Genomic DNA, 23,603 nt, shown 5'->3' with positions numbered 1-23,603 from the left:
ATACATTAAGTACAGTACATGCAACCATACTCCTATTGAATAAATGTCTGATGCAAATGAATCTGTCTGATGCTTTGGAAACATTAGTAAATATCAGTTCACATCACAGTAACTGTCCTTTGGTTTAAAAGTCAAAATTTTATCTCCAACTATAATCCTGATTTTTGGTAAAGCATAAACCTGTCTGTTCCCCCATATGAAACCTTCCTGTGTAAATTTTCCTGCTACTGCTCCAAGAAGGACTTGTAGTACCTCCTGTACATTGTAAAGAGTAAAAATAAATAAGAACTCACTGAATGACTGTACATTAAAGCCTGCAGACAACAGAAGAAATCCAGGAGTACAGGGAAAAAAAAATAAAATCTGAAAACCCAATGACACCTTCTGCATGCAGATTTTTTTTTTAAAGCCTTTGAAACAAAACTACTGAGCAACATTCATCTGTATTTCCGCCAGAGGAATGTAACACCAAATTTCCTATCAAATTAACAATATTTTAACAACCTTCTGAAATGAATAAAGGACAGAAGTTACACTTACCCTCACCAATCATCGTCACTCCTATTGACATTCCTAAGAATTTACTTTTTGTCCAGACGTGGGCATTAACACACATCTTTCTCTCTACACATTCAGCATAAAACCCTGAGACAGGAGGATGGTGGGACACTTGCTCAGCTACAAATTTTACTGTATAGTAGTCCAGCTCTGTTTGGCCCTCCATATCTTTAGACAGAGTTACTTGCTCTGAGGGGGACTGAGCAGAGAAATTACTGCCAGCATCAGTGGCTACATTGCTTTTTGGCATCCTCCAGGAGCAGTGAAACGTCTCGCCAATGATTGGATTGTATGGTTTCTTTGCAATAGCTCCTTTGCGACCTTCATGAAACGAAGTGAGATAATACTCAACAAAGCGGATCATCCTCTCCTCAGGGGTAGTGCCATTTGTGATTGCAATGAAGAGATCTGGATGGGACATGAAGTCCGCATACATCTCCAACAACGATCGCTTCTCTAAAATAAAAGTGGGAAGAACCACCTGCAGTAAAAGAAAATCCAGAAAACTCTAGTAAGGAGAAAGGCATTTTTATAAGGGAAGTTCTCAGGTGGAGGATTCTGTCCTATTTTAGATACCACACTTTCAGACAGAGCTTTCTTGTCCCTCTTATAAGATATAAGCAAAATACAGCAATCAGAAGTCCCAGAAAAGCGATTTTCAAGGAGAAGAAAGCTCAATAAGTACTATTAGGACTAAGGAGGTGGAAAGGAACTGAGTATCCCTCAAAAAAACAAAAGAGCTGCAAAGAGAAAATGTGTCCCACATTATCTGTGGAGGAGAAAAACAAGCAGGAAAGAGCTGAAACTGTATCAAGGAAGGTTCAGACCAGAGGTTAGGAAAGGTTTTGTCTAATGGAGAGAAAAGCAGGGAAGCTATTTCAGTGCAATTGAGAGCCTGCAGTCTCTCACCACAGCAACTACGGCAAGCATCACTGAGAAATAACATAGTATAGGTTGATCCTCTACCTCTGAGCAGACAACCTTACACTTTCCCAGTTACATTCACCTCTATAAAAACAGCAGTCCTGTTTTTTGCTGGGCCAAAAGCAATACTGTAGAGTAAGAGGCTGTAGGTATCATCAGTCTTTTCCTTCCCTGCAGCAGCAACAAACCTCATGTAGCTGCCGTTGTAAATAGCAACACAGGGTGTCTCAACCATGACATCATGAAAGTCTGTTTAAATCAGCTGCACTCAGAAAGGTAAAGCACAGACTTAAGACTTTTAATAGACATAAAAGTTAAGCTGAATATGCTTGACATGTTGTTGCAACACCAACCCGGAATATTGAAGTTGCTTTTCACTTCAGTTAAATGGAATTCTAACAACTTCATTACCTGTTTTGAAGTCAGGCTTGTCCCATTTCAATGCTTTGCCTACTCTGAACAATTCTACACACACAGCCAAAAATTGCAACTGGGAGACAGAATTGACAATTTGCTCCAACTAAGAGAAAATGATACTCCAAATCCAATCTTCAGTAGAAGTGAAACAATGACTTCCTGATTAAGCAGCAGGTGTTTAAAGTTTGGCTCACAGGCAGCAGGGCCCCTTTTTGCCACCTTTCCCCCTAATCCCTCCCAAAACCACGAAATGTAAGCTCCACAGTAAAAGTATTTCTAGAGGCCAAGCAGCTAGTGCTCAAAAACACATCGCTGGGAAAAAATAATTCTAATTCGTAATTCCAAGAAAGAGAGTGCTTTCCTCACTCCATACTACTGTAGAACCCAGTTTTGATTTATTAGTGTCTAGTGCTCATGATAAGAAGTATTCACAGAACTGAACTAAACATAAACTGGTAGCAACCTAATTTTCCCAGTTTTCCTGTCCAAGTTGTCTAGTAGCAACTGTTATTTTTTTCAAAGCTGCTTGCTTTTGAGGTTGGTGCACAAGTTTCAAACCCAATTCTCTTCACTATAACTTTGCTCCCGCTTGCTAAATCTGTGAGCAAACAGAAATGAGAATGGGACAAAGAGGCATAAACAGACATCTGAGGATAGATAATGTGGAACCAAAGGAAAATTTCTTTTCAGAAGCAGCATGAACACAGATACAGGGTTATGCAAGTTGCACATAAAAGCATTATTTAGAGAAAAAAGATGATGGAAGGAAATCTGAAAGACAAAAATATGAGAATATTGTAGAAAACTGTATACAAAGAATAAGGTGCAAACACAGGAAAAAAACCAGGCCATTATGGAAAAGCCAACAAAACCACGGTGGAAAACACAATGTAATAGAAAAGATACAGCCAGTTTCACTAAAGAAAATCACCCCCTCACCACCACATTTCATTTAAAAACCTGCCTCAAATAGGGACAATGGATCTCAGAACAGCAAGCTACTACTGGCCACTATTTCATATTAAACTCAATATCACTTAGTACAGGAGTTGAGTTTAAAATGGCACTTCACTTTTACTGCAGCCAGTCTTCATGCTTCAGTCACTTACTCTTGTTAAGTCCATGCCAAGTTTCAGCTGAGACAAGAGATGCAGGATAACACTACGCTGTTCTTCTACAGCTCCTAGGTCATCTTCTTTATTATCACAGATATCTTCCAGCTCCTCATCGGGATTTATTTCTTCAGGTTCCTGGAATAAAAGCCATAAGTGTCACCTCAAAGATATGACTGACCAGACAATATGTAAAAAAGTCTTCATGCTATATTTAACTGTCCATGTATTAAAAATAAAAAGACTAAATAAACCCCTGCAGAACACAATGGAATCTACTGCCAACATAAACAACAGTTGAAGAATTGAAAGGAACATTAAAATAACTCAGCGCAGATTTCATCTAGAGGGTTCAGGCTACACCATCTCTCACATGGGTTGAGGCAGGGAGGGAAGCTTTAAAAGCAAGTATGACCTGTTTTCCTGTAAGTTTTGTGACCTAACAGAATGGCTAGCCTGTAACACACACACCAAACTAGCAAAGTAAAATCCAGCAGAGATTCCAGCCACTTCAATAACACCCCTCCAATTCCACACCACTTCAAGCTTTCCAGTGCTGCCATCACCACTCCAAAAGCTGTAGCAAGTGGTAGTTCCTAGTTACTTGCTTACTGTCATGCCACATGCCAAATATATCTAACAGGCCAGTCTTCGCAAGCATTATCAATGTTGCTGCTACTGCTGATACGTAACAGTAAAGGAAAAAGGAAAAGTAACCTGGAGTTTCATAAACATTAGCAAAAAATATATCTCACATACACACACTACACACTCTGGTTGTCTGCTTGCATAACAAAAGCACCCAGACAGACCAGCAGAAATTGTTTTAGCACCATTTTAACAATGACAGCCCAAGAAGTACCATTTTAACAACTGTCATGCTACAAGGAGAAAGTCGAACACTTCAGGTGGAAGGGATGGTGGTATTCCCAGGGCTCTGAGCAGCATCCTCCTGGGCCAAAGAGCTGGAGGGAGGTAGACGCAGAGGGCAGAAGCACTGAATGCCACCGGAGGGCAGCGATATGCCTCTGCCTAAGCAAAGCCCTTTATCCTGGAAGAGCTGCCCAAGCTCAAGGCAAATTTATGAACACTCAACCATCAAAGCCAGGTGGGCAAGCCCTCACAAGATCTCAAAGTTTGGTGAAAAAAGCAGCACCACACTGGTGACAAATTTCTAAGGATGCTATCATAAATAAGGGAGCTGAAAGTATCTAAGGGGTGTGATAAGCCTAGCCCTATCCCAAATACATTAAGCTCTTGAACTATAACTCATGTAATTATTGGAAGAAGGAAGGAATTAAGTGATTTTTAAAATCTTAGTCCTGGCTTGTTTTTGTTTTTTTAATTTAGCAATCACTCTGATCCATTTAATAATCTATAAATAATACGCAACTGAAAAAAAATCATTTCAATTTGGTTTTGCAGACATACAACCATACACTATCTTTTCACAAAGACAGTCTCATCCAAAAAACCTGTGTGAAACCAACTAGCATAAAAAGAATGTAATTATGATTTTCTAGCTTATCTAGGAAAACACATTCTTTACCATAATCCCTGCTGGTTTTTTACTTCAGTACACTGCACTTCAATTCTGACAGTTCTGATGCAGACTCTAGCTGTATTTCAAATACATTAAGCCATCCTGAAGTCAAGTAATGACAGTTGCTCAGATTAAGAAAAACAGATGCAGCAAGAAAAGAAAGATAGGGAGATTTAACAGCTGGAGACTGACAAGTGTGTCTTTCATCTGCTTAGGCAGCTCTTCTTGGGCCTGTTTTGAGGGTCATGAATTCCAGTTAGGTTTTTTGTGCTTCAGTATCCACCTGGTTTAGATCAAAATGCAAGGGAATAACTGCCTATTCCAACACCTTGCATTACCATCCCAATTGCCTCCCTCTACTTGACAGCTAGTTACAGAAAGCAACAAAAAATTATTGAAAAAGCAAGGGAGGAAGTTTCATTTACTGCAACTGTACTCACTCCTCCTCTGACACAGCTAATCAGAAAGTATGAGAAAAATTGTCATTACACCATTTTCACATAATATGAAACATTTACAGATACTCCTCAAAATAATTCCCCACAGAAATGGGATATTCACATTACCTTACCCTTGTTAGCTGGCAGGGCTCTGCAGTGGACTGCTCTTCTCTGACAGATGCTGGCTTGTTTATCTCTGCTGGGAAATTCTGAGCTGCTCCATTTTTGAAGTGGTTTGCCAGAGATATCTTCGGTTCCAACCAACTGATCGTTGTTCCTGAAGCAAAAGAAACTTTGCGCTGAAACTTGCTCATCCTCCGGAAGGTCAGTACACAGCAGTTTTCACAAAAGAGCTATTTTTTAAGGAATAAGCTGAAAGCAGCCAATTCCTCCTGCAGCCAATCCCTTCAGCAGCCACTAAACAAAAGGTGGTGCAATGAGACACCACCTTCAGTGATCATTAGCACAAACACTGCGATTGGTGAACTGTAATACATGCAACTTGGACTGGGGAAACTAGTTGGTGTCATGAAAGGTGTAATCAGATACTACAGGATGAGCCCAGTATCACCGGGAATGTCAAATAACCCTTACAGTTCTCTTTAACTGCTACCAAAAAAGCAGCCCACTACTTCTCAGGCTCTCAAACCCAGCTTGGTTCTAGACTAAAAAGAGCTAAAGAAGAAAGTTTTGTTGCCAGTGTTTTCTCTGGAGCAGGTACTGGTCTATTCTCAGCTGCAAAGGAAGCAAGCACACGCTGTTGAATAAATAATAGTTGCTAAAAAAAAATATATATATATATAAAGCTGCCAGGCTTGGACTTGGAAAGCTATTACCCACTTGATGATTCCAGCATCTCTGGTTACTCTCAGCTAATTTATCAGACCAGATCAGGTTCCTCATCAATAATACAAATGTTCCATTCTTTTTCAAAGGCTAATAAATGTATAGGGCACTCCAATAAGTTTTACAGAAGAAAACACAAACAGACAAACTATCTTGGTTGGGTTGCAAACACAGAAATTACTAGGAAACCTGAACTTCTACCATCACACAGCAGTTTCCTGTGCCTCAGAAGGGACACTGTTGTCTCTTCCTATATGTTACACAATCCTTTATTTCCAGACCTCTATTACCTGGAACTAGGTCACATAGAATCACAGAATGGTTTAGGTTGGAAAGAGCCTTAAGATCATCTAGTTGCAACCCCCCTGCCATAGGCAGGGACACCTCACACTAGACTATGTCACCCAAGGCTCTGCCCAACCTGGCCTTGAACCCTCAACCACAACAAGCAGAGTGAGTTTAATGCAGCAGCATTTCCACCAGGAAAATACTGTGGCAACAAAAAAGTCCAGCTTTACAAATAGGACAAGACAACTTTTTCCTGCAGCAAGACTTATTTTCATCAAGTATATTACTCATGCATTCATTACATAGTGAGAAACAAGAATCCCTCAGCAGCTCAATCTATTTAAACAGAAGTTTTGAAGAAGTAAAAAAATAAGATGCACAATGTCACTGTCATGCTTACCTTTTCATAAAGGTTTTACTCATCTTTAAAATCTCTTCATGACACCTGTTTTCTGAGCTGTAGCTTTCAACACAATCTCTAATTGCATGTTCTAGGCTGCATTCAATCCAATATTAGTTTGAATTTAACAAGTAGCTTCCCTTTTATACTCCCTATCAGCTACTTCTAAAATAACATTATTAAGGTTTTTTTTTAATTTTGGCTATTAAATTCTAGGAGATTTAAGTGATTTGAGCTACTGCCCCTACGCAGTCTTGTAACAATTTATAGCAAACTTACATCTTTTACAATCCTTGTTTTTTTAAGCCTGACAAGCATCTGCCTGACACATTTTTAGCATCAGGTACCAAGCTAGCAGACCCAAACATTTTTTTTTTTTTCACTTCATGTTTAAATCTATGATGTTAGACAAGTCTCCTCTTCACCATCACTTCTTGCTGCACACCAACCACTTGTATCTAGCTGAAGTATACCAATCTGCCCTTATGATGCTAGCAGGATTAGTGTGTGTTTGATAGAAACAGTCTGCATTCAACATTTTTTCCTATATCACTCTGTTTTCCTACACTTAAATATAGAAATGCCTCCTGCAGGATCTGAATTAAGCCACAAGCCTTTTCCTTCCTGTATGAACTTCTGAAGCCTACTGAAAATACTACACCAGTTGGGCCACAAGGAGAAGGATCACTCTTTAGTCAGAAGGAGAAATCTAAGCTAACTGGATTTAAAATAAAGTTCTTCGCAGTCCTTCAAAGGAACAAATGTATTATAGTGTCTCTAGAAAGGCCACACCCGTGGGACAATGGAAGGCTGCAGTGCCTTATTTTAATGGTCTGATTTTAACTCTGGTCCCAGTAATTCACCATCCAATCTGCTGCTCCTCCCCTCTCCATCCATCTCTTTAGGATGCCACCAGAAATCTTCTAGATTTTGATATCTTCAAGCAGTTTTTAGATTTGGCCATTAAGAAGCAGATACCAACCGAACAGCAGTCAGATGAATTGAACTTTTCCCTGCATAGCTTAAAGAAATGTAAAAAAACAACAAAACACACACACAAAAAATATCTTACTTGTAAGTTATTACAATGCTCACTGGACCCTTCTTATTTCCCCAAATACAGTAATGGGTCAAAAAAACCCTCCTTAGTAGCACACACACAAAAATGCCTAACCAGAAAGACTTCTGATGTGCACCTCCCACAGTTATGCATCAATAGTTAAACAAAAAACTGAGGGAATTGGAAGAGGTTTCTCAGTGTGAGTACCTTCAGCATTCAAAGATCTGGAGAGGCGCCATCTGGTTTTTCATTTTTTAAATTTTTTTCAGTTTTTAAATTTTTGAACTTAAATACAGCAAAAAAGTTGATTCATTAATGCATGTGGTAATTTTTGTATAGTTTTTATACTCTTACACAAAATATTTTTTCATCTTAGAAGCTAAACCAATTACAGCTCTGAGATAACATGCACTGGCAAAGCAAGTACCACAAATATGAGAGGAATATGGGAAAGATAAAGTAAGAGACAACTTCCGAGCACAGTCTGTTACATACTCACCCTATCGTATCTGTTGTGTAAGAGAAGTATTTGAGAATCCTCAAAAGCTTTTTGTTTACAAAAAGCCACAAAGTAAACACACACACAAAAAAAATAAATCACAATAAGATGCAAAAAAAATTACAATCAGGAAAGAACATATTCAGATCCATACACTGCACACAAAATAGTAGAATGATTCTGGTAAGCACCTACTTGCACAGACGTGACCGACTGCGTAAAGGCAGCAATGTGTATGTCTGCTGTCTGTGAATTCATATTATAACCCAACCATTAGCAGAAGGTTTTGGGGGTGGTTGTTAAAGAAATGCATTCTGTTGGTTTGGGATTTTTGTAGATTTTTTTGGTGGGCTTTTGGGGTTGTTAGATTTGTTTGGGGGTTTTTGCCTTTTGCACACACACACACCCTCTTTTGTACCTTTAATGAATTTGAATTTGCCTACAAGTCTGTTCTGACCTCAGAATGGAATGCAACACTCAACCTCCCAGTTTAAAACATGGACTAACTCAAAATGAGAATACTGATACATAAACAGTATTAATAATAACCTGTGCAAATGTAGAGCTTAAAAATATAATGCTTAACAAGAAATGAAAGCTACACATATGTGAAAACTTATAATAGGTATTTACTGTGCAAAAAAAGCCAGAAAAGCATGACATCTGACAGAGTTGTACTGGACACCACATACCCTAGAATATGCAATTGCCTAACATTTCCTCTTTACTATTATTGGTCTTGAGTGGACAGTTACATCGCAAAAGCAGCTTTCTTGTTGTGGCACCTTTAAGTACTTTATTCTGTTGCAAGATGCTCCACAACAATTAGATGTTACGTTTACGTACCTAATGCTGCTGCACCCTTCTTGATAGAATAAATGATAAAAAAATTACAACATGCATGGAGTTTTACCCAGTGCTAGCAAGTCAAACTCTGGAAAAACTCACAACAAACCAGGCAGCTGGCAGTTTTCTCTGCCCATGGGAAACTGGAGTAGAACAAGCAATTATGCAAGAAGGAAAGGATGCATATTTGTTGCAGAGTTTTCCTCTTTGCGAGCATTTATACCCACCTGCTGGTAAGGATCCCTTTTGTTGAGAAGCATGTTGTAACTGGAGAATATGGAAACAGTCATTTAAGCAGTTCATAGTTGCCATGGAAGTTGCTTTGAGCATTAACAGGTCTTGATCCAAGGATGTAAGGTGACCAGAGACGGGAAGGCATTCTATGCTCCTGATCAAGTCTCTCTGCTGGCCCTCAGCCTGAGACATCATCTGTCGAACAAAGCAGTTATTTATCAGGTCATGGAAGTGTGTTGTGTGATACACGTTTAGCTGTGCACAGAGAATCCCAAATGATTTTATGATGATAATAAAACTGTAAGATAATAGATGTATGTAAAGATAAATGTGCTTTTTTCCTTGATGCAGCTACTAAAGAGTCATTAAGTGCATGATGAAATTCCCATGGCAATACATCATACCTCGTTAACAAGCAACAAAATACCAAAGTGACTTAAAAAAAGAAAAAGGCAAAGAGGAATCTGAACATGATATTTGCTGCAGTGAATATCAAACACTTTCATGCCTGTTTGATAAGGATGGGGTGAGGGGGAAACCACACACACACACTCTGTGTGAGGAGTAATTAAGCTCTGTGTTTTGCACAGCTTAGAAGAGGATGTAATGAGGTACTACCCATAGATATCGAGATCTTTTTATACCCTACAAGAAGGGATCCAGCACTTTAAAGGAAAAGACCTGTATCACTCAGTTTAGCTCTCCTTTATTGTCTGCACTGCCATCACACTTAGGTTTGCTATCTCAACATTTACTTTGCCGGGGGGGGGGGGGGGGGGGGGGGGGGAGGATTTTCACTGTCATTCTGTGCTCAAATTACAGCTGCTCCATTGTCATGGTCCCCCTTGCTCTCCCTCCTTCACACCGAGGTACACACCCCTACATCGCAGAACCTGCAACAGCACATTTGCCTGCAAGAGGTATAGCAGCAAAGCACACCAGCCATCAACCAGCACACTGCAGTCTTCCAAAACCCTCCATACTTTCCTCTTTGTACTCACAGAAGCAAATTATTGCCCGATTTTGAATCGCAGGGATGAAAGCAACCTGTATGTACTAGTCCCTTTTCTGGGGAGGTACAACAAACAGCACTAATGTAACTGGACAGCACAACTCTGCAATCATAACGTGCTCTGGCAGTTAAGTTAAATGTGAAACCAGATTGATTTAGCAGAGCAGAAGAATTTCTTTAAAGAATCTGAGATGCATTCATGCAGTATCTTATTTTTTTTAGTACCTTTGCCTGCAATCCCTTTCCCTTTTAGTGCTTTATGCAATAAATATTTGAGCAATAAAGTATTCTTCCAAGTTCACGGTACGTGGTATTTGGAACATTTTAGGGCTTGGCTACATAGCATACTGTCCTGGGTTCAGCAGTAGCAGTCATTTTTTTCTCCTTCTTAGTAGCTGGTGCAGTGCTGTGTTTTTGACTCTCAGCCTGGGAACAGCACTGATAACACCGATGTTTTTAGTTGCTGCTTAGCCATGTTTAGCCTGACCAAGGACTTTGTGAGTCTCATGCTCTGTCAGGGAGGAGGCGAAGCCGGGAGGAAGCAGAGACAGGACACCTGACCCAAACTAACCAAAAATGTATTTCATACCACAGCACATCATGCCCGCTATATAAACTGGGGGCAGTTACCTGGAAGGGCTAAATCACTGCTCAGGTCAGGCTGGGTATCGGTCGGCGGGTGGTGAGCGATTGTATTCTCTTCCCTCGTTATTTCCCTTATCATTAGTATTATCATTGGTGGTAGCAGTAGTGGTTTTGTGTTATACCTTAGTTACTGGACTGCCCTTACCTCAACCCGTGGGAGTTACATTCTTTCAATTCTCCTCCCCATCCCTCTGGGAGCAGGACAGAAGGAAGGGAGGGGAGCGACTACATGGTTCTGAGTTACTGACTGGACTTAAACCACGACACATGCTATGGTTTGAATTTACAGAGCATTGGCTCTTTGGAAGTGGAGTTAACTATGTACAGCCAGCTTTAGCATGTCCCAAGAAGACAGGGCAGAAAGCTAGTAAAACAGCTGTATAGCCTTGCCTATGCAAACAGACCAGTTGCTATCAGAACATGTATCTTATTTTCTTCCAGTCGCAAATATAAGTCTTTGTGTGCAAGGTTTTCCAATACTGTGAAACACTCTGTTGATGTAAAAAAAAAATAAAAAAAATAAAGACGACAGATAATTAGTTGACAAATAGCTACAATCCTTCTGGTGATCTTCACTCTTAGTAATTTACTATGTAGTAGCACCCGAGCACTTCGTTCCAGGACCAGGCCAAACAACAGGACAAGCCATGCTATGCTCAGCACTGAGTTCAAAGGACACGCTTCACACATTCCTAAGTTTTTCCTGCTTATATACTTAGATTTGTTAAATAAAAAAAAAAAAAAAATAGTGCCGGGGAGGAAGAAGCACTGCGATTAAACCCTCAAAACCTATCAAATACACAGGCTGTAGTTCTCACTTCTCAAACACAGACACCTGCATTTAGTGGAAGTCAGCAGAAAGATTCTCTTAGATCTCCTGCTGTTCAGGGTATCCAAATCAGCATGACATGTATTCAGCCATGAGAAAGGGGAAGTAGAAAGGAAAGGGACTGACACAAGATTCAGCAATAGCGCAATTTATGGAGGAAAAAAAGAAGAAATACAATTAAAAAAAAGTCACCATGCAGCAGATCCTTTGAAGAGGAAGCTGCTCTTCCCACAGCTTCTCAAACTGAATTGGCAAGTATTCAAGCTGTATCATGCTCAAGTGTAACAGGCATGCACCAGCCTGTTAATTTTTTCACTATATCTTAAAAAAAAAAATAATAAAATAAGCGAACTAACTGACATTCAGAAAAGCTACTGTTATGGAGGAGTCTCCATCTGTACAGGTCAAAACATTTAAGTTGATAAATAATAATCATACTGTGTCACTAAACTCAGTAACAATCAAAAGGGAACATGAATAGTTTTCTGCGCTCTTCACAGTGCTAAGAAAAATCATTCCACTTCCCACCCAGTGAAAATCTCAATTAGAGGATGCAAGCCACGGCTTCAGTGCACCAGCTCACACACACTCCTCTTTCCTCCCTCAAACTTTGAATGCCATACTGCCATTTGAAAAGTCAAAAAGTTAAAAGCCATGAAAAACAGGAGCCACAGGGACGCCAGTTGAAGTTTTCCTAGGTATCTGACAGGACTTCACAAGCCTTTGCACCAGGAGACTTTTACTGCTATTAGAGGATACAAACAAGATGGCAGCAGCAATCTACAAGAACAGTCTGTTGTGGACAGAGATTTTCACAGATTCTGAAGTCTAAAGAGGCAGTCACCTTGTCTAGACTACCAAGTAATTATGCCACAGCACTTGATTTAAATCAAGGAACAACAATGATGGCAACATACCACACCAGGGAAAGCATTTTCAATACCTACTTACAGCTCCCCATTGATGAACTTACCACATTATTTTACTTAGCCACATATTTTAAGGTTAATGATCGTCACAATACATAGCACTCCTCTATCCCAGGTTATCCAAGTTCAATTTCTAACTATTTGCACTTCATGGATCCTTATTTGCTAAATTAAAAAGCCCTCCACAAGAAATTTTTGCCAAGAAATGTATCATGCTACACTTATTACACTGCTAACATTAAAATAAACATTAATAAACACTACTACTAAAACATGTTTGAAATTCAGCAACAAATTCTCTTTTACTATTATCTTTAGATTTGCCTCATCTACCCTGTAAATATTCACAAGCTAAATCAACCAGCAGTCGGTTCATTATATCAGTCAAGATGGAAAAAAGCACTTCTTAATTGCTCATTTTATTTTGCTCTTTTTTGAGTCACATTAATCCCTAGACAGAAAGTAGTATCAGTATTCTTAAACATCAACCATGACCCATTTCTGCTTAGTTACAGGAGATACAGGTACAGCTTAGTCCATTCTTCTACAGCTTGACATGGGAAGAAAACAGTATATAACAGTTTCATAGTACATGATGCTGTACTTCCTTAAGGATATTCCCTTGTCAACTAAAGTCCTAGGATTTGCAAGGATGAGGAGAACATGCAAAGCTCGACCCTGAGCATGAGGATATTATTGCAGAGTACAAAAGTCAGAATATAAACTACATAATTCTACACTTCTACAATTATTCAAGGCAAGTTACTTATTCTCACACAGCTACGCAAGAATAGCTTAGGACATGCTATTGACAATATATTCAAATAAGAATAGCAAGTTTCTCTACAATCCTACCAATAATAGGACAGCTCTTTCAAAAGATTATAAGATAATTTAAGGTATACAAACCTCTCTAACATCTACAAGGTGATCTGGCTGCATAATAGGAACTCTTTTTCCAGTTGGCAATCTATGATGTCCAACACTGAAAAAGGAAACTGCATTTTGACTCGGTCTTCTTTGCACACCAGGAGAGTTGGCACTTCCTTGGGATGCAAGAGAGAAGCTGCGAGATTTCAGAGGAGGATTGTTCTAGTGAATAAATAAGCATATTGAGAAAGATTTACAATTAATTCCTAATAACCAGCAAATATTCTGATTTGACAGACACAGTAGAACAGTTTAATTCTTTTTTTTTTATAGAACAAGGACAGATGATATAGCCCTAATAATATATTAGTAGCAAATGACAAAATATTTTGTGCTATCTGCTAACAGTTGCCCTGTTTTATATCCTAATTATTAGCAATCTGTGAAACGAGATTGATCAATATGTACCAATTCTCTGACTTGAAAATCAGGCCATGGGAGGACTAGCTGATTTTACTTATTGATGTGCAACAATACTAGAAACTGACTCCTAACAGATCTTGCAAAGATATAACTGGCATTTAAGAGAATGGGATTTCATATGGAACTATTCATTGAACATGTCTTTTACAATAAAGCCTACAAGATGTTGATCTTATCTTGAAAGCAAGGCTTTATTCAGGTATCACAATAGGTGCTACAGTAACTGGGAGGTTCTGTGAAATACACTATATTTACAACTATCACATGGTTAGCAAATGGAAGCAACAATCCTCAGATATAGAGTTGAGGACTTGCTTCTCAAACATGGGAATTAATCCTAAATGTATTTGTGGGATGTTGAGTGGCTTAAAAAAAAAACACCACCAACCAACCAACCAACAAAACATTAAAAAGAAAAGCTCCCAAAATGGAAGGTATTCAATAACACTGAAGACCTGTTTCCTCACCCATTAAAAAATGCAAAACATCTAGGAATTCTGGGATAAGATCTCATCTTTCATCTGCCTCCAATACCTGCTCACGGATACCTGCTCAGGAAGGACCATTCAGATCTTCAGGGACAAAAGGACTTCACTTTGTTTCATTCCTAAAGATTATTTCTATTACAAGTCAGCTATTAGTCAGAAAAATATTTATTGATTTAAGATTCAAACCCAACCATATATGCCCTTTTGCAGTACCTGTCTGAGGTAACAGGACAGCAGTATTTGCAGTTCTACCACCTGCCTAGCTTATTTCTGCCCACAAAAATAGCAGTCATACAATACCTTTCCGATAGCTTCCGTGTGATGCTGTGTGCATATCTGAAGTCTGCTAACCCAGTGTTGACGTTCTTTAGCATCAGTAGCTAATAAAAGCAAACCAAAAGGATTATGCAAATGAAGACATTTCAAAGCATGGGCAAAAAAAGACTGCTTTTTTTTATTTTCTTGGAATAAGAGTATAGTACGCTGAATTAGAAAGCGACAGCAAGTCTTCAAGGGAAGAAATACTAAAAGATGTTAGATACAGATATAAGAGATACAAGATATTAGATATAGACATAAAGAGCTATAAGCTCAGATTTCCACAGCCTACAAAAATCAGAGAATGAACTTCTATAACCACCACAAGAAGGCTAACAAACTGAACATTAGGAAAAATGTAGTTCTACGCAAGCATCTACACAGTACTGTTACCTACAATGATTTAGAACATTTTGAATCAATTAAAGGACATTATACATTAAGAGTAAACCCCAACCTACACATCTGAAGTTTGTGGTCTTCTGAAAGTCACACTCAAAGAGTATGGAACTATCCAAAGGAAGGACAGTTTCTAACTAAAGAACAGGATTAAAGTTTCACATGTAATTCTCACTGCATCAGTCTGAGAAACAAGTTCTTGCTTTTCCATGCAACCAAACCCAGCAGAGCAGCTACAGATGGGAGCCAGGAGTGCTCTCTAATGGAAGAATCCCTTGCACAAGAACCCAGGTCCTACCTCTGAGTTTATACTGCTCCCCGCTGGCAGCGTTGACTGTAAATGTATGAGAGTCTTCATCACTGGGTGAAATTACAGCTCCAGCTAGCTGCAGGGTACCCCTGGGCTTTAGATGTCTAGACTGCTCGTTCACAAAGTACTCCAGCAGACCAGCATCATTGTTTAAAACAAAAAATCTGCAATGAAAACAAAGCAAAAGGTACTGGAAGAAGTTAGGACTTTCATTACAAGTTGGCACAGACGAGGCTGGGACTTAAAAGACCTGAGTCAGTACGACCCCAAACATACGAATTATGTCCCCAGCAAGACTGCACAAAAATTAAATTCTTAGCGGTTTTTTCCATAGAGGCCAGGGATCACACAACAGAACAGCATGCCCACAGAAGAGTGCTGTTCCAAAATTTTGGAAATCAAAAGAATATCCTGAATCTCTAAGGCTTAATACATCCTCAAACTACATTCAATCTCAACTGAATTTGACAGTAAGTGTATTGACACAAGTCATGGCATGCCACTGGTAACACAGCAATTTGGCCAGCATGATATGCCTTGTCTCTCCAATGCTAATTTGGTTTCACTGTGCTGCTCTAGAAACAGCATCAAGCAGGTAGCCTGACCAGACTCTTTCACCTGTCAAAGAAAGTGAAGTTATTCCAGAGGAGACAGACAACCTGGGGAACTATGGGGAAAAGCTCGCAGAGTCTGAATTTTCAGTACAGAAGTCTTAATAAAAAAGAAATGGTACGATGGTATGAATGTGAATAGCACTAAGCTGAAGACTTAACAGAAAAAAAAAACAAAACAAAAATAATCTATTTAATGGAAAAGGAGAAAAAAAAAAAAATCAACACATAGTTCTAAGCCATCAAATCAGTTACCTGCTTCACACTGCCTACACATTTTTTCTTATTCATGCTTTAAAACAAGTATTATTCATCTATACATTAGCATAATCTACATTGAGAAAAGCATAACTCTTTCATAATGTTTGTCTAATAAAAAGGAAATACAAGTATTATTTAAAATATCTGAAATATGTTCATTTAGATGCTGCAAAAACATTACTAGGAAGCACCAGAAAAAACTTACCGATATTGCCAACCAGTGACAAGATTCGTATATTTCATTAAGTAGCCATAAATATTTTCCATGTGATCACTATTAAAAAAAAGGGGGAAAAAGAGAAAAGCAATTGGACAATACCAAACAAATTTCAGATCTCCCCAGATTTTGCTCATTGCTATTTACTCTCAGAAAATGAATTTATATTTTCAATTCAGAATGGCACTACCATCTTAATAAAGCTACCAACACTTAACAGATTTTCCAGCCTTGATTCCAAGATAATTTCATAAGATTGTTTAACCAGACTTACCAAACTCCAAATAATTTCAAGGCACAACTGGTTTTACCTATACTTGAGTTTCATTCAGCAGGCATTTCTGGACACATTTGTATTAGTTTTAGGTAATTAAGGACTTAGTATCCATGTTGCTTCTGTTTCCTGCTCCCTCCTCTAAGCAAGCTTTCTGTTCTTTGACTTGTGAACAAAATTAACTTTCATTAGCTCATTAACAGAACCTTGATCATGGTCACCAGCCAAAGCCAGTCACCAGATACTCCTACACTAGTGTGGTTTTATTTATCCTTAATGCCCAGAACCTGTCCCAAGTACATAAACAGTCATTTTCTTGAGCAGATGTTCCTACAGAACACAACATGCAGGTGCAGCTCACATCAAGATATTACAAAATCTGATGCAGGAGTTGAAACACCTCCTCCTCTGGCCTGGCAGGAAAATCAGGTTATTTCTCTTTCAGAGCTGCAACTTGTAACATCCACTACCCACCAAAAATGAGAATCCATTGAGCCATTCAGCAGAAAGGCTTAATAGCACACTACAGGCAAAACCACATTACCGCTTTCAAAAAACATCCATTGTCCTACATAAGGCTTACAAGTCTTATGGCTAGAAACCAACCACATCTTAAAGCCAAGTTTAAATACTTACTGTACACCGCACATTCCCATAACCCTAGAAATTACACCTCAATGCCCCTGCCTCTTACAGCAGGGCATAATCCTACACTGAACGACATACTCTTGGTAGACATTAAGGTCCAGCACGAGAAAAAAGTTCCTATTATTCCAATGAGGAAGTGAAACAATGACCCAAATAACAGACATTAACTGTTTGCTTTAAAAAAAAAACTTGTATTAAACCCATCTTATTCATATTTTAAATTAAAATTTCTGTAGCTTGCAGTTAATGTTGAAGATTAAATGACAATTATTCAAAGACTATTGGAGCAGCAGCCTGTCTTGGTCATTACAGAGATCAAAGTAGCTCCCTATCAGCAAAAGGGGAAAGATGGGGAAAATGGGACTAACAGAGCCTAGAGATCATCTCCCTTAGTGGGTTTTGGTTGCATATAGTTGGACTAAGTACTGGGGTTAACTTTCAAATAATAACTGAAGCTGCTGTATCTCATTTATAGACAGTGTCAGTATCACCAGATTAATTAGACATATGGCAATTAGACAAATATAATATATTACACTAAGTTTCATCCTAAAGGAGGGTATTTAGGATGACAGTACTGAAGATAACCTCAGAATAAATAACTGCCATATCACGGCCATTCAGTATTACTATTCAAAGAAGAGAGGCAAGAATCCACATTTTTGAAGAAAAAACAAGTTGCTGGTTTTTAATGTTACACTTAAACCAAAACTGTGTTCTAGCTTCTGCAGCAATCAGTATTGCAGTAATATCCTGTAATGGAGGGCAGCCAGCAGGACTATCTAGGAATTTACTTTCTAATAGCTCATTAAGTGGTACTTACAGATAAAAAAAAAAAACAACCCTATAGATAAAAATAAAACCAGGAGAGCAGAGGGTATTCAGGCTACGATACTTTTAAACATAGAAAAATGCTAAAGGAGATACAACCAGACAACCAGATTCACCCTTCAGATGCTTCTCATTTGTTATAATTGGCATACAAGTGAAGTACGCTTTAGACTTGCTGTCTTAATTTAGCTGAAGACTATAAGATTGTAGTTATAAAAATGCATGAGCTTGGGTTTTAATCATCCGAAAATTGTCCCTAGACACAAGTTAACTGTTTTTCAATTCCAGTGAATGCAAGCTTCACCCTTGCTTTTCAGTTAGGCATCATACAGAGCCCTGCACAATTGCGCTAGAGCTTCCGCACTCTCCCATTAACCAAGTTGCCTAAATCACAGGTGCCTTTAACAGAAACCAAGAAAATTCAGGAAAGTGACTTTAGACTGCAATGAAAACATGTATGGCCTATGGAAGTCCATTCATCTGACAGTCTTTGCTTAAAATAATTTGACAACTTTTTTTGAGCATGACAGATAAGATAGCTGATTTTTTCAGACTTCAGAAAAAGCAAAAAGTCACCGTAGAAGGGGGTGCAGCCCTTTAAGCGATGTACTTCACATCAAATGAACACTTCACTACATTTTGCCTTCATTCACGTGTTCCTCTCTACTTGGATTTTCACTTTGACTGGACTCAAACTTCTCCAAATGCCTCCTCTTCAATAATTCCTATCTCTAGCCTCAGCAGTCCCAGAAGTTCATAGTGTCACCAAAAAACTCTGAAAACAGCACCCCAGGGAAATCTGAGAAAGTAACTGAGGATAAGCAAGCCAGTCACCTCCAGCATTGTGAACACCACTGATCTGGAAGAAGCATGTTGCATAAACGTGAACACAAGTGCATAAAGTTAAAACACACCGACCAGCTGTGTTTCAGAATCCCTAACTGTATGCAAGGGGTCCCCAAACCCTTTATCTCAAACAAAGGAGCTATAACTCAATATACAAGGTAAAGCTCAGAAGTATATTTAGCAGGCTTCCATTCACAAGCAAAAAGACTCCCATTCACAAGCAAAAAGACCTCATTCAAGGTCTGCATAAGATCACAGAAACATACTTAAGGACCAACGGCCAAACCTCAGTACAGAAGAGCCCAACAGTAGTGATGCACATCCCAAGACACACAACCATCAGCTCCAGGGAGAGATTCCTTATGGACTAGCCTCTGCAGTAAGGAAGGAATATAACATGTCAGCTGCGAGAGACAAGATACTGAGCTGTGGCTTGCTTTTTGGGAAACCAGGGAATGCCAGAAAAGCCAGCATCCAAAGAGAAGAAGCATGAACAGATTTCTCTGCTAAATGAGCCGCCTCTTGGACAATACTCATTATTTTCCTACTTAATTCTGTTCATACATTTGCAACAGAACTGCACAAACCCAAAGGGCTGTACTTATATGTGTGTATATATATAAATACATTTAGTTTTCACTCTGCCAAAGGTTAGGCAAACTTTCAGCACCCGTGCAAATAAGGGGTTAGCCTGTCTGAAGGGTATGAAAAACTTTGTCAATGTTTAAAACTTTTCCTGTGTCGGTATAAGGGCCTCAAGGCAAACAAATAAGCAAATGAAAGAGTAAAAACACAGACATTATAAACACTAATCATACTCTCCCAGCACAAATTCTCACACCATGTGGGCCAGGGAATTTTCAGCATTTGAACTAAGGATTATTTTTAAATATGTAACAATTTTATATGCTTAAAAAAAACAGAGATTTAAATCCAGTCCACAAACTGCAGTTCACAAAAGTCAGAACCTGTAACGGTACACAAACCTGCTACTGAACTACAGCTAACCTCCTAATCTTCTTCTGGGTAAGTACTAGTACTTTCCTGCGAATGCAGGAAACATTCTCAGTATTATTTATAGCAACAAGACCATGGAATTATAACTAGAACATTTCTTGAATGATTTTAAGATTAGTGCCTCCATAGCAAGAGTTAAACTAAACTATTTGTTTTGCTAAAGCACTAGTGTAAGGCAACTAACACTGTAAAAAAATAATAAGTAAACCATCAAGAAACAAACCAAAACCCCAAAACCCCAGTAATATTTCACTAGTAAGGGATTAATAGCAAAGCTCTTCAGAGCACTACAGAAAGCTTTTAAGATGGTAGACTCAGAACAAGAAGCTGAGGTTCAGGCATTGCCTCTGCTCACAAATAAACACAGTTCATAAAATAATAAGAGTAAGATCTTCCTTAAAGCCCTTTCCAGCATTGTTTCTAATGAAACAACAGTAAAACCTGCTTCAAAGTCATCTGGTGTACTTCAGAAGTCTCCACAATTCCTCACAGTAGGGTTTTTAACTTCTAGAAAATAGATTTCAGAAGCAAATTTGACACTAAACACTAAGCAGCTTATCAATGCTGACAGCGAGGCCTGGCTCCACCAGCATCCTTCCCAACTTTAAGAATACCTTTGCATTCACACTGCTGCCTACGTGCATGTACATGTACCTATAGATATGTATATCTTTTCACAGCCAAGATGCTGTTCTTGCTTTTCAAAATCTTCACAGCAGTCTCAGGTTGTCAAAGGAACAGCAACAACTCAGCAATGATGAGTCAACAACCCCTAAAGTCTGTATTTCTACAGAAATTCACATCCTTCCGTCAAATGTTGGGGTTTTTTTTGTCATCCTTTAAGCATTGCAACAGACCTGTCACAGTCTTCAAGATGTAAACCAAAATTTCATTTTAACTTTTGGTGGACTACTTTAAGTAAGGATACTGTGCAAATCACAATCCAGGAACAAAATTACACAGGAAATCGTGGTACATTTCAACTCCAGCCCGGCATATCTGCCACCCCCCAAAACCTTCTTTCTTCTTCTCCCCCCCCCCGCCCCAAGGCTGAGCACCACTTTAACTGGCTGGCCATTTATCAGACTTCTTTAGTTTATAAATATTGAGAGACGGATTGAAACTGTCCTTTAAGCAAGTGACTGAAGACTATGAAAAATCACAAATCAGTTCATACTCTTGCCAGAAAACTATCCCTCCCCAACTTTAAAGATGTTTACCACAACCCAGATTTCTATACATCTAAGCGCTACTAAAATACAAGAATGAAACATTCACAAAGGATTATTGTTTATTTGTGCTTTTCTAGCATGCCTCTTCAGTTGCAGCAGCTGTCAGTGCCTTGCAGGGTGATCTCCTGTCCTGAGGGAGGAATGAGATAATGATAACTGGGCCAAATTCCCCCCTCATCCTGTTTACGAGCAGCATCCAAGTCTTGAATGCAGGTGCTGAGGAACAGCAGTCCCAGAATGACATCCTTCAGGAGTTTCAGCCAAGACACTCAGGCTCACACCTGACAAGGGCTGGGCCAACATACTCTGCAAGAATAAACAGCAATGTGGAAGGCCTCCCTGCCCTTTTTTCATGCCCTGCACAGTGCAGCTCTCCCTAGGAAGCCCCACACAAACAGGTCACCGCTAGCAGTAGCGCAAAATTACACCCACCTAGAAAGCAATCACTGAAAACTTCCAAGGCTGCCCTTCTGATGATTTTAATTTTACTGGGACACAGACAGCACCACGTGGTATATTTTGAGCAGCCAGGTCTCTGAAGGCCCAACAGCTGTTTGAACAGAAAACGCAGCAGCCAAAGGCTTCCCAATTTGTGTAAGGCTTGACTCGAGTCAAGTGGATTTGCTGAGTATATGTGTATTTGCTTCCAGCAAGAAGGATGACCAAAAGACTGGAGCCTATGCAGATGTCAGGGAGGAGTCCTGGAGGGGAATCCAGCTTCCATAGCTGCCACCACTGCTGTTACAACAGTGCCTTCAGGCCCTGGCCTACAGAAGAGGCTCCCTTCTACTGAGCTCACACAAAGATGTGAAAACCTGGTGGAAGAGACTGCCATCAGCTTAAAAGCTAGCAAAGCATAAAGAAAAGGAAAGAAAGAAAACAGGATCTCAGCAGCACAAACCAATGAGCGGTTTTGACTAGGCAGTTTGAAAAAAGCAATAACCATTTTCACTGAACATGTTCATCTCCATCTGCCCAGAGACTCACTGTTGGCAATAGCTCCCTTCTTCATCACCAACCACTGTGAAGTGCTTATCTACAACACACTGATTCCCCTTTCCGTTAAACAGAGAGGAAGGGTGCGGAAGAAAAGAGGAAAAAAAAAACCAAACTGTATCAGCAAGAGAAACTTGGACATATCTTGTGCAACTGCAAAGATCACCTACTCCCAGGAAACTACCATCACATTAAGCACACTCCAGTGCCAAGGCTCATTCGTGCAAGAGCAGGTTCCCCAATATGCCCAACAAGGTAATACAGAAGCATAAGTTGCTTACAGAGTACCTGTATCAATAAATTTGCTCTGCTTTTCCATAAATAAATCTCCCCTTGCAAGAGCAAAAAACCTTGCTGTTTCATTCATCAGCAGTGCCCTACAGTCAATGATAAAGGGTCAGCAAAGCTCCTGCTCTTCAGCTCATGTGTTTGACTACCCAATTTTAAGTTTAGAAACCAACAAATGCAAGGGAAAAAGGTTCAACAATATGACAAGAACAAGAGACCCTGGGGATGCTTCAGAATACCACTTGGTTACAAGCATGCTAGTGACACACACATCCTCATTAGATATAAAACCCTCTCTTAACATGTACTCCTGTAAACTCCTGAGAGACAGACATGCATTGGAAGAGAAAGGCAGGCTTGCACAAAGGAAGGGTGCAGCAGAGCTGAAATCTGCTGTCCATGAGCCTGGCACATTGCAGACCAGGCTTCCTGTCCCAGGATGAGCGGTTCTCCCACTGCTCAGCCTCCCCAGCCCCCTGCTACTAACATGGCCATTGCATTTGTACCCAAATTTTCTATCAATACTAGTTCCAAGGGGAATGATAAATCAAGCATACAGGGTTTTTTTAAAAACCATCCTAATTAAACTTGCATTTGATTGTCCCCTTTCATGCACTAATGTCACAGGTCTATTACGTACAAATGAAAATGTATTGTAATGCTTCTATAGGTTAGCAACAGAAAAAAAAGAAAGAATATTTAAGTAATAAGTAGCAAACACTGCTCTCACTGGACCACTGTTAAGCTGATTATTTAACTACTTTATCATTTAGAGAACTCTTTAGCTTTAAAAATACATCTGCCCGGAAAAAAACCACAGTGAGCTTCAGCTAACCAATTTCTCTTGCACATACCTGAACACCTCAAGTCAGCAAGAACCCCCCTCACGTACAGCTTATTTGTGGATTTGTGTCAGCATAATAGAACTGAAG

General features: G+C 39.3%; 1 protein-coding gene across 1 annotated transcript in view; it reads right to left on the bottom strand.

Annotated features, from left to right (window-relative positions):
- Window positions 1-23,603, bottom strand: part of OSBPL11 (oxysterol binding protein like 11) — a 43,779-nt gene that overhangs the window by 9,349 nt on the left and 10,827 nt on the right. Inside the window, exons 3-10 of the mRNA XM_062606848.1 lie at window positions 16,528-16,596; window positions 15,439-15,614; window positions 14,724-14,803; window positions 13,492-13,674; window positions 9,161-9,362; window positions 5,126-5,271; window positions 3,009-3,149; window positions 541-1,039 (exon numbers count right to left, since the gene is read on the bottom strand). Coding sequence (XP_062462832.1) covers window positions 541-1,039; window positions 3,009-3,149; window positions 5,126-5,271; window positions 9,161-9,362; window positions 13,492-13,674; window positions 14,724-14,803; window positions 15,439-15,614; window positions 16,528-16,596 — 1,496 coding nt within the window. The remainder of the gene's footprint in view (window positions 1-540; window positions 1,040-3,008; window positions 3,150-5,125; window positions 5,272-9,160; window positions 9,363-13,491; window positions 13,675-14,723; window positions 14,804-15,438; window positions 15,615-16,527; window positions 16,597-23,603) is intronic.

The sequence above is a fragment of the Pezoporus occidentalis genome, unplaced genomic scaffold (genome assembly GCF_034315485.1).
Source record: "Pezoporus occidentalis ecotype Australia unplaced genomic scaffold, CSIRO_AGI_Poc_V1 ctg12, whole genome shotgun sequence".
Lineage (NCBI taxonomy): Eukaryota > Metazoa > Chordata > Aves > Psittaciformes > Psittacidae > Pezoporus > Pezoporus occidentalis.
This window is presented reverse-complemented; position numbering and strand designations above follow the sequence as displayed.